This window comes from Daktulosphaira vitifoliae, unplaced genomic scaffold, assembly GCF_025091365.1.
Source record: "Daktulosphaira vitifoliae isolate Bord-2020 unplaced genomic scaffold, ASM2509136v1 Scaffold_2, whole genome shotgun sequence".
Taxonomy (NCBI): domain Eukaryota; kingdom Metazoa; phylum Arthropoda; class Insecta; order Hemiptera; family Phylloxeridae; genus Daktulosphaira; species Daktulosphaira vitifoliae.
Genome location: NW_026099573.1, coordinates 22,433,703 through 22,445,932, shown reverse-complemented (window position 1 = coordinate 22,445,932; position 12,230 = coordinate 22,433,703). Strand labels below are relative to the sequence as shown.

At 25.3% G+C, this 12,230-nt stretch overlaps 3 protein-coding genes across 5 annotated transcripts in view; all 3 read left to right on the top strand.

The window, feature by feature from the left end:
• LOC126899545 (cell adhesion molecule Dscam2-like) overlaps window positions 1-12,230 on the top strand; it is a 119,744-nt gene that overhangs the window by 76,628 nt on the left and 30,886 nt on the right. The gene's annotated exons all lie outside the window — the stretch shown is intronic.
• On the top strand, window positions 4,703-5,664 carry LOC126899591 (uncharacterized). The gene is made up of 2 exons (XM_050674638.1): window positions 4,703-5,132; window positions 5,194-5,664. Exons 1-2 carry the CDS (start codon window positions 4,976-4,978, stop codon window positions 5,439-5,441), a joined length of 405 nt encoding a protein of 134 aa, XP_050530595.1. The 5' UTR covers window positions 4,703-4,975; the 3' UTR covers window positions 5,442-5,664.
• LOC126899593 (cilia- and flagella-associated protein 65-like) lies at window positions 7,345-10,347 on the top strand. Its single transcript, XM_050674640.1, has 6 exons — window positions 7,345-7,935; window positions 7,994-8,170; window positions 8,239-8,489; window positions 9,529-9,781; window positions 9,859-10,034; window positions 10,107-10,347. Exons 1-6 carry the CDS (start codon window positions 7,816-7,818, stop codon window positions 10,297-10,299), a joined length of 1,170 nt encoding a protein of 389 aa, XP_050530597.1. The 5' UTR covers window positions 7,345-7,815; the 3' UTR covers window positions 10,300-10,347.

Below are 12,230 nucleotides of genomic sequence, written 5' to 3'. Positions count from 1 at the left end.
GTGTTAATTTACAGTATGTTTAAAATAAATAAGATATTTAATACACAGAAATATTAAATTTAATACCTTTTAAGTTTAATACTGGCTAAAATAAATTTACCAAGACAACAATATATCATCAAATTATTTCCAGCGAAAAATTTTGTTATATAAATCCTTATTTTTTATACAATTTAATTTTAGTATTAATCGAAGACTATTGCTTAAATAGAATAACAGTTTTTCAGTTATCGTTAGTAACAAAAAAATTAATATGTTTCGCTTGTATTTTGATAAAGACTCTAAAAAGAGTAAATCAAAGTCTTACGAACCTCGTAAAAACTTGATGAGAATTATACTAAACAACAAAATCATTTTGATGTCTTCAGTTCACTATAAGGCTTTGTTGAAAATATATCGAACTCAGAATCGGATATCTAACCCTCCTAAAAATTATGGCAACAAAGTCGTTACTAAATACGTTAATGCAGTCGACAAAAGAGGGCCTATAAAAAACAAAGAATCAGAATCAGGAATAAATACAGATAAACTAAAATCCAACGGCACTCATCAAAAAAATATTAATCCAAATAAGTTAGTTATTACATCATATTTAATAACTATATTTCAACTAATGTATTGAACAAAATTTTTTATTGATTTTGTAGATCTTTTTCTGTAAAAAATATAGTAAATATCTCTGATGGTGAAAAAGAGCACGATTTGTCATCACAATCGACTTCTAGGTCTAATAATCCTATAATGAATAAAACTGTTCCACCGAATTCTGGAAGTGTTCGAATGCAAAATTGTTCTTTTGATATGGAAAAAACAGAGACAAAGAAAAAAAAACATATTCCTACTTTAATAAAATCAGCCAAGAGAGTCGGAAATTTAGTTACAAGTGATAAAAATGTTTACAGTAATACCCAAATTAACACAACATATACACCAAATGAAAAAAAAATAAGATATTCTTATCCTCCACCTTTACCTAAAGTTCCATCTTACAATAATCAACCAACGTGGAAGGCTGTTCCCTCAAGTCCAGTTATGGACATAACTCCAGTGGAAAATTGTGTCAAAATAAAATGGACTATGAGATTAAAACAACATACGGCCCAAGTTAAGTTCTACGAACTCTTTTCGTGTAAAGAAACTGAACAACCTCCTAACGAATTTATGTGGCATAGAGTAGGAATATGCGATGCTAAAACATCACCTATGATGTTGAACTTGAAAGAATGTGAAAAGGGATACAAATATTGGTTCGCATTAAGAGCTATCGATGTTCATAATAGATATGCTCCCTTCAGTGTCAAAAGTTTAGTTTGCTAAGAAAAGAAACTAATACTGTATGTTTAATACGGTTTTTGTTTAAATTTTTGTACATTTTTAATTGAAGTGAATGTTTACTTATACATAATTTTTGTTTAAAACTTACAACTTATTTGTACGATTTAATATTTATATTTTATTAAAAATCATAATAAAGGTTAAAAAATAATTAATGAGTTATAATTTAATATCTCAACCTTACTAGATAATATTCCACAAATACTATTTACTAAATTATATAACTTATTACTCGGGTAAAGTTAAGGTATTTCATAATCCTATTAAAATATTTTTTTTTTATTTTGAGTTTAAAACTATAATATTTCAAGAATATCGCTAGACTAATTCTGTTAAGTTTGACAACAATATTGTAATTAATTTTTAAAAAAAGTATTTATAGGAATATGAGGTATTAAAAACAAATTGAAGGTAAAATACCTAAAAGTTAGGATTTACCTTCTAGATTTCATATTAGTTTTTTTTTTTTTTTTNATAAGGTCACTAGGGGTATATAAGGGAGTTTTTTCTAGTCGGGGTGTCAGTATGTGTTTAGCGTTGATAATGGTAACATTGTTTCCGAAATACGTATCCGCGACTTTTCATTAATTTTTTTGTGGCTTTTGAGTTTAATATTTTTAATATTTTTTAGTTTTTTTAAATTAATAATATTTTTAATATAGTTTTAATTTTACTTAATTAACTAGCCACAAGTGATCAATTTTTATTATTTAATTTGTTTAACTTGAAAAATATGACACTACATATTATTTTACATGTATTTTCTTAATTCTTCAGTTTTTATGATTTTGTATTCTGAAAAAATGTTCATAACTAGAGCTTAATGCTTACCAAATATTTCTCCTATTGAATTTTTATAACAAAACCGCATCGCACTCATTCCTGTCGACTTGATTGTGTTCTGTCCATTTTATCTTCGTTTGTGATAATAGACAATGTATATATATATATTTTTAAAAACCCTTTTTCTTATTATTTTATATCAGCAATTTTTATTATCAAAAAACTAGAAAGGCTATCAGAAAAAAAATTATTGAAAAGTATTAGTTATAAATATTTTTCCACGCCAAAAATTTTTAAATACCGAAATATAAATGAAAAATTTGATTAAAAAAATTTAAATAATTTACAAATAAATTAATTAATAATAACAATAGAATTCAACGTTATGTTTTAAGTAATAAAACAACATTTTTCATAAAACCTTAATCTTCTCCTGTAATATTTTGTAATCAAACGTTTTAATAGTTCTATTGTAAAAAATGCTAGTCTAAAACTATTCTTTTTAAAAATAAATTATAATTTTTATACACGTAATATACCCTTGAGTATAAGTCATACTATTAAAAATAGTATGATGAGTATTTATCCAAAAATCACTAATATCATTTTAATTAATATATTTATAATATGATACGTCGATATAATCAATTTAAAATATCAAAATTATTTACTACACTTGGGGCCGCTTTAACTCTTTGGACTAACATCTAGGTAAACAAATTTTTTATTGAATTCCTCATAAAATAATATGTTAGATTAAAATATTTATTGGAAAACTATATTTATTTTTAACAAACAACATGGTTTGAATTCACAGTTTGGCCATTCAAATCAATATTTATGCCACTCTATTGACTATTTGATTATTTGAAGGGGAAATAATATATACTGATTTGTTTATAACTACCGAGTGGTTAAAATCAATTATAACCATTGTGTGTGCCGCCTAAAAAACATTTTAAATAAATATTAGTTCAAGAGATTCTTAAAAGTGAAAATAATTATAGGAGAACACATTATTTAAAATTCAGCAATTAATTTTTTTACATTTATAAATTATACAAGTAATTGTTTATAATTTATATAAATATTAAAATTATGAAGCAATATGTGTATGTAATACACATGATATAATATTAATAGTGGCGTAACCACCTAAAATCAGTATTTTGAGTAACCTTATACATTAATATATTTATAAGATATCAAAAATTTTCAAGGCATTTAATAATGGATAATTGTTAAAAATAATATAAAATAACTATTTCTGTATCAATAACAACAAAACACATTAACATGCTATAGTACAACACAATTCAACACTATGTCTTAAATTATTTAAAATAATATAAAAAAATATTTTCAATTTCCGATAACTTATATTATAATTTTCACCTTCAATATGTGGCCAACGTATTGTAAAAATGATTCAAATACGGACTATAAAACTCAAGAAATCAATTTTGGAAATGTTTCTGTTGGTTCTGTGCATAGGAAAACAATTAATATAACGAATAACTTAAAAGCTAGTTTAACAAATATTTTTATTTGCCACATTATTTCTAGTTGTTTATTTTTTTTAGAAGTACACAATGTTTAACGTGGAAAGTAAAAATGGAATAATGTATCTAGGTGATCCTATTACATTTTCCCCTTCGAAATCAGAAAAGGTGGGGCCTAAGAAATCAGTAAAATTTGAAATAATTTTCTCCCCAAAATTGCCCTTTGTTGAAACTCTGGAATATTTTACATTATATTCAGACGAAGAAAAAATTAAAAATCCTGTTAATTTAAATGTATTAAATGATCGAACAAAGAGTGACAAAACTTCACAGGTGCTTTTACTGCGCATCCGAGGATTCTGTAATGGTAAACACATTGATTATACAATGTGGTTTTTTTTAAGTATGATACCCCAAATTTTTTGTTTAATAATAATTTTTTCATAAAAATTTTTTAATATAAATTGGATTTATTTTTATAAATAATTGTAAATATCAAGCTTATTCTGAGAAAAATTATTTCTAAGGGTAGATTTTAAGAGTAACTTTCGAAAGTTAAATGAGAACCTATTATTATCTTTTAATATGAAATGAAAAATGATCTAAATAAAATTTTGACTGTTCAATAACTAGTTTTACAATATTACTTTTTGAGATATTAACATTCAAAGATTTGCGGAGGTGATTAACAACGCTATATTTTTATCATAACACACGATAAAAATTTTTCAACGTTGTGTACCCTTCTAACAATAACTAAAAATTACATTAAAGTATATAAAGTAGATAAAGTAATATTTAAGATTTTAATGTGAACAATTCAAATATTTTCTTTAACAAAATACAAATACTTTAAAATTTATACGGTAATAAAAACAAATTTGTAAATCTATCGTAATAATAGATGTCTAAATTAGGTCCTTCCGTTAAAATAAATCCATCTTGCGTTTATATTTGTTTACCTGGAAATGAAAATACCAAAGTCGTCAACTTACATAACAAATCGGAAGTGCCTGCCTTATTTCATGTACACATAGATGAAAATAACTCACCAATTAAATGTCAGCCTTCATCAGGTACTATCAAGAATTTGCTGCAAATACGGCTCGAATTTAAACCATACCAAACCGGATATTATTACAAGAGGCTATTTTTTTTGATAGCATATCACGTAAGATTTAATATTAGGCTAAAAATGAATTCAAGCAGTTACTCGATAAAATGATATATTTTAGCAACCAATCTACGTAGACGTATACGCATTTTCTAGCGTGTCTCTAACTAAAAATCCCTTCAACTATTTTAAATGGCCATTCAATAATCCAAGTACTAGTCAAAAAAATTACAAAGAATTTATGAGAGACTCAGTGAGTCGATCAAGTTTCAACTCACCAATTATTGTAACCCCTAATAACCTAAATTTAGGTTACTCCGATTCTAAAGGATACTCAAGTGTCACCTTTACTGTACAAAATAAATCTTGTATATCGCTTTATTTAAATTGGATTCGAGGTAAATACGAAACTTTCAAATGATTATTTCTATTGACTTCATTCTTCTCTATTTTCTACAGAACCTAATTGTCCATTCAGTGTGGTTCCTGAAAAATCACCAGTAGATAGTGGACAAACAATAAATTTTGAATGTAAGTTTCAACCAAAAATCAAATGGAACTTATATTGGGCTCAACTTGAAGCTATCATTCACTTTGGTCCAATGAAACCATTAATTTATGACATAGAGCTAAATCGTTTTGACGATGAACAGATACCCATCAATGTAGTCCCAATGAATATTTCTGTGACTGCTATAGGCAAGTAATACAAGACTGAAATTAAACTTGTCTACTTTATAAAACTTTCTCGGTAAATTTAAAATCATAAAGGACATTCGTTCGATAAAAATACCTGTGGGTGGACACCTAACTACAAACTTGATTCTTATATTTTAATGATGCCACCAAGTGTACCAAACACAGACACCGTATATACTACTCTTATAATAAAGAAAATTGGTCCTCCGTCAATTTTGTTTGAACTCATACCACCTTATGGGTCGTAAGTAAAACGTAATTGAAAATATAATTTTACATAACTTTCTTCATAATTAAAGGGTTATATGCGCAAAACCTTCCTCGGGATTGATTTCAAATGATTATCAAGTTATTATTTTACAATTATCTACCAACTCCAACAAAGAATCATTGTATGTGGAACGGTGGACTATAATATTTAATGGTTTCAAAAAAAATTCAGTATGTTATATTCTAAATGTATTTAAATTTATATTCAGGAAATAAATACAATTAAATCCTATAGTTAAAAATATTTAATAACAAATAATATAACCTACTTATATACCTATTCGAAAACCATATTATGGTTCTTAAATCATAAATTCTATTATTTATTATAGTTCTTAAATGTTAATATTATTCAAATTTATTTTAAAGATAAATTTTGATGTCTATGGTACTTCAGAATTTGCTAGTGTTACAGTAGGCGAAAAAAATATTGTTACAATAACATCAGTCGAAGTGGGCTGCGAAATAAATTTATCAGTACCAATAACGAACAACACAAGACATAAACTGCATTATTCAATACAACCATTAAATAATAATGAACCTACTAGTATTGATTATGACTTCTTATCGTTAATGAATGAATCTTTTGAAAACGTAGAAACATTAAAAGACATTGAGTATGATTGTGAATCGAATGACAACTGTTCTAATACTTCAAAAACAATGTCTATTAATGATCAATTGAATGAATTAAAACAGTCTGAAAGAATAAATAATATATCTTCAATGGATAGGTATTTATTTAAAACCAATAATAAAATTGGAAGATTTAATAAAAAAAGAATAAATATTATTTGATAGCTATTTTTCGACTGTTTATCATCTGGAAAAAAATGAAGGCAAACTTGGTCCTAATGAAATTGGATTTTTTAGACTAAGATTTTGTCCACTTGAATGTAAGAAGTACACTATGATCGCTAAATGTTACGTTATATGTAACGAATTTCCCGACACAATTACTACAGCTCAAGTTACATTCATAGGAAGAGGAAATGAAGCTCAAGTTATGGAAAGTGTTATCTAAACATAATTTTGTCAATTTTACCCCTTATATTCTAAATAGAAAGAAAAACTTATTCAAATTTTTGATCTGTCATAAATTCATTATTGAAGGTAATTAATAATATTTCAGATATTTCCACTAGAAAATTATTATTTAGGTGACATAATGTTGAACACTCAGCGAAAAACAAAATTTACTATTAAACAAAAGTGTTCCATGTACATTAATGTGAAAATAGAAGCAAAACAACCAAAAAATTCTAAACAATTTTGGCCAGAACCTATTTTTAATGTAACTCCTCATTCGTTTCAATTTACTCCTGATAATAATATATTTGTATGCATAAAATAAAGTTAAACTATGAATAATTTACTAATAAGTTCGTATAAAAAAAATGTATAGGATATTGAAGTTACTATTCGTCCAATGGAAGAAGGATACCAAGAACTTTTAGTATACGTGTTAACAGATAGTAAAATATCACCTAGAGTAATTAGCACTTTAAATATTTCTTTAGAAGGAATAGCTTGTTTATTAACATTATCAGCAATATTTAATAATATAGAACCATATTTTGGAAAATGGACACTAAATAAACTATTTCATTATAAAAGGTGATAAGAATAAATTTTCCTATCACTTCATTTGAATAACACTTTATAATCAAATTTAGAATTAACGATGAACTTAAAATAAAAAAAACTAATATCCAACCAACATTTATACTTGCATTGCCTTGTTTGTCAGAACCAACCACATACGAATTGCAATTCTATAACCCATCAAAAATCTGTCTAAATTGGTCATTCAAATACCTAGAATGTGTTGGATGTGATTTTAAAGTTAATACTAAGAAGCAACCAGTAGAAGAATGTTTACATCGCAAAAATATTCAGATAACTCCAGTGACAGGAAAAGTTGAAGTAAAACATACGCTTACAAATAGAAATTTGCATTTTTATACTTAATAATACTGATTATAGTCTAGAAATTATTTCACAATCAAAATTGATTTAAAAAATGACAACGTCGAACAATTTCGATTGAACTATAAATTATCATATGGCTATTGTAAACCTCATTGTAGAGAAGCCAAAGTATTGCTAATGTCAAGAACAGAAAATGCCTACCCGATATCTCTGGACTTTCCATACGGAACTGATACCAAAGACTTGGAATTTCATTTCGAACCTGTATATATAGCAAATCCAAACCCACCAGCTCAGGTTTTATCAAGTGGACATAAAATTCCTTTCAAAATATATTTAAATTATTGTTCAATAGGCATTTTGGATTTACAACGAAGATTCAATAAATACTCTATCATACACAATAATTGATGATTCATTATCACCTGCATTTCCCCACTTCCATTGTTTAAATCCATTTGCAATTGTACCTCCTAAATCAATGCATCCACTGTTATTCGTTTTTATGCCTGATCGACTTAGTAGCTTCAAAGTAATCTATGCTTGAAATGTTACATTTTTTTTTTAATGCATATAAAAGTGTGTTGATCGAAAAAATAGGCGACCATAATACTATTGGTAAACGGTAAAAAGCGTTTTATTGTTCTATCTGGGTACGGTGAATCATCCACAAGAACTATTATACCACGTGGTCACGGAATGTCATCGTTTTTACCAGTAAAAAATAACAGAGAAATATATTTGTCAACTGAAAGTTTAATACTCCGATCATTTCCAACACAATCTGAACAAGAGGCTATGTTTTGTCTTTACAATGACACTGATGATGATATTCAATTTGAATGGCGAGAGTAATTAAAAATATATTTATCCATTAATAATTATTAAGTATATAATTTTTATAATGCCATGTTATGACTTAAAATATTTATTAATGATAATAATTTAAATATTTAACTTCAAAAAATAATATTTTTTATGATACTATAAATTTTAATGCGTTAGACTTTCAAACATAAGCTGAATTTTATATATTGTTAGATTCATATATTTTAATTTCTTTTTATAATTTTTAAAATTATAATATGATATTTAGGTAATAAATTATAAAAAATAATGATTTAAAAGTTGCTATCGATCAATTATTTTCTTATTCAAATTATTATTTTTTCATTCATATGAAAATATCTATTTAAAAAATATAGATGATACAATTGTTAGAAAGAAGGAGGGAGAAATAATTTATTTTTTTTGTTTATTTAAATGTTTAGGACATTCATAACTCCTGAAAAGAAAAAATTATATTTTACCTTATACTTTTGAAGATACTACGTGAGACATAGTTAGCGGATTACTTTATATACTTACAAATCAATGTAGCTCAAAAATGAATATATTTTTAGTTTGAAAAGAGTATTTTTATTTGAATTTTAAAGTGCATTGGTGTAGCACTTTTTGGAGAATCTATGTGTTACTTAGTCTTGATCAGTGTTTAAATATCTAGTCTCGCTTGATCAACACCTTTTTTCTATTGAAGTTTTCTATTTTATTTTATTTTTTACTACTGTTTTGCAATTTATGATGCGTGACATTTGTAATACCTTATGGGATCACCATTGCAAAGATTTCTGTAAAAATAAGGATAACAGCTGTATGAATATAAGTTTAAAACGTCTCCCAAGGGACATTACCAAAGATTCATTCTCTAAAAGTTCTATGAACGATTTTTTATTAAAATACTAGTGTGAAACTAAATTTAATATTTAACAAGTCTTCTCCGTAGTAAAATTAAAAATAGTTTTAGTAGGTCGTCTATTTATAAATAACTTTCTAATTAAAATCTAAGTCTGAAAATCGTAGATTTTTTATTCAATCTCTCACTTTATTTAGGTGCTACATAGAAAATATTTTATTTACTAAAATAAATCCAGATCGAGGAACATTAAAAGGATCAAGTATCCAAATGTTTGTTTTAAAAGTAAAGAGCTATGACCAACCTGTAGAGTTAACAATGATGCTTAACATGAAATATAACTTCTTGGCCTTACAAAAAAAATACGAACAGTCGTTAAAAACATATCATGATAACGAGAATAAATTAAAAGGAGTTTTTATCATAAAAGAACACGATACTTACATTCCAGTAAGCATATTGTTATTATTTTATTGTTAGTTTTTATGTAAAAAATATAAAATATTTAAATATCATATAATGGTTAGAAATTAAAAACAAAAACGTTTTGCAAACCACAAGAAAACCATTTAGTCATGAACGTTCATTTGAGGACAATCAGCAATGCTATGCCTAAACAATTGGACCACATTTATTCGATTACAAAAAAATTTCAAGATCAATATGAAAAAATTAATCACAACAAATTTAATGAGATATTGTGGTGATTTTTATGCTTTTATTTATATTATATATTTTTTTTAATTATTTTATTCCTATCGATATATTTGTACAGGTCTATTGTTGATAAACTTTGTACAGAAGAAATAAAAAAAAAACCATTATACAATTTTTATATGGATGATAAAGGCCAGAGTAAGACATTAGAAAACTTCGAATTATCTAAAAGCGTAGCATATTCAGCAATCATTTCTATGACCAATGATATTTTATTGAATCTATATCCTTTAGAAGTATGGAAAATTTAACTCAACTATACTTTAAGTACTTCTTTGATAATAACTACGATGATATCGTAAATTATGTGTTGCAATATCTTATAAACAGTGTCATGTAATACAATTTAATTAAATAGTTCAATAAATTTATTTTAAACTTATCATAATCAAATATTTATTTTAATAAAATAATATCATCTCGTTCCCATTAAATAAGAGAATTCCTCAAAAAATGTTTAACATCGGTATATTTTTACTTTTTTTTTGTTAACTGCCACAGTTTTTTTAATAATGAACGAAACAAAAAATGTATTTGATGCAATTATATTAAAATTTTCCTTTTATTTTGTTACATTTTTTTAAAAGTCTGTCCCTTTACCTGTTCACAAAGGACATTTAAAATAACAACTTTTGCAAAAAATTTTACTTTTTCAACTTAACTTTTGAAAATGTTCCAAAAATTCTACAAGCTTAAACATTTGTAAATTTAAAGCTTATGTTAAATAATATGACATCAATGAAAAATAATTTTTTTAATCTTTTAAGTACAAATAGCTGTTGTAGTTAAAATACATACTATTTTTGTGATTTCAAATTTTACTTTTATGGCTTTGATCGAGTTTTTATTTTTACTTAGATTTGTCCTAACTTATTTATATTTATATCGAAATAAATCATTTCAATAAAAATCATAGTAATCATTTGTATATAAGTCTTAGTGTTTAAATAGATGATGTAGTAAAAATTCAGGACTAAATTTAGCATTCTTAGTAATATTCTATAGTAATTTATAATATATGACGCTGATGTGTTTTTGTATTTCATTTTAAACTAGATTGTTTTTTTTTTATATGGAAATATTTGTTTTATACTTATCTCAAAAATTAGAAGTGATAGAAAAAATTTTAATTTCGGTTTAAAATCAGCGCAAAAATTGATTTAGAAAAAGAATATTATTGTCTCTAATGAAAATTTCTTGTTTATACAATATTATTTGAAATTATTTTCTGAAAAGTTTTACATCAAAATCTTATTTTAGGTTTGCCACACAAATAATAAAATATACAACTACTTCATAATCTTTTATAATTTCTCCGTAAAATTTTTAATATTAAATTATTCTAGGTCAATTTCATACTAAGTTTAATTACTATAATTAAAACTATAAATTTATTCATGAGTATAAATTTATAAATCAAAGTATATAAGTAAGGGAATAGGAGTTTATGTTGCTTTTGGAGTAATCCGTCAATTTTTTGAGATTAAATACTAACTATAGATTTACATCGAAGCGTTTCTTAAGATAGTGTTTTTAGTCACTCTCAGATATCATATATACTTGTACCAACTATGCCGTGTCCACACTGTATCACAAACCCATTGTGATACAAAGGTTTTGTTTAACTTTTAACAGTAATGTAATCTTTTTCACAAACTTTTTATTTCAACAAAATATCACTGTAATTATTTTAACTACATGAATTTTACGGAAAAACATTTTGAATTATTTAAATAATCATTATTTGTGAAATACAATTTTTTATGAGTTCTTCACAAGTCTACTGAGATAGGAGAATTAGCATACTTTTATTGTTATATAAAGCATAAAGTAAGTTATTGTTAAGTAAGAATAAAATGTATAAATAATTACAGATGAATAGATTAAAAATTATTTTGACATTTTATATAATTTTAGTATAGTTTTTTTACACTTAAGATTAGGGTTGACTCAAAGCGCTTAATTATTAAGATTAGGATTAAAAAAAAAAAACCCAGCACAGGGGGGTCGCGGCACAGTGGTGACGTGGCATAGTTGGATCAAGTAAATGATATCTGACAGTGATTAAAATCACTATCAAAAATAAACGCTTCGATGCAAATCTTTAGATAGTGTTTAATTTTAAAAAAATTGGTGTTTTATTCCAAAAGCTACTTGATCTGCTGGTTCCTTATTAATATCT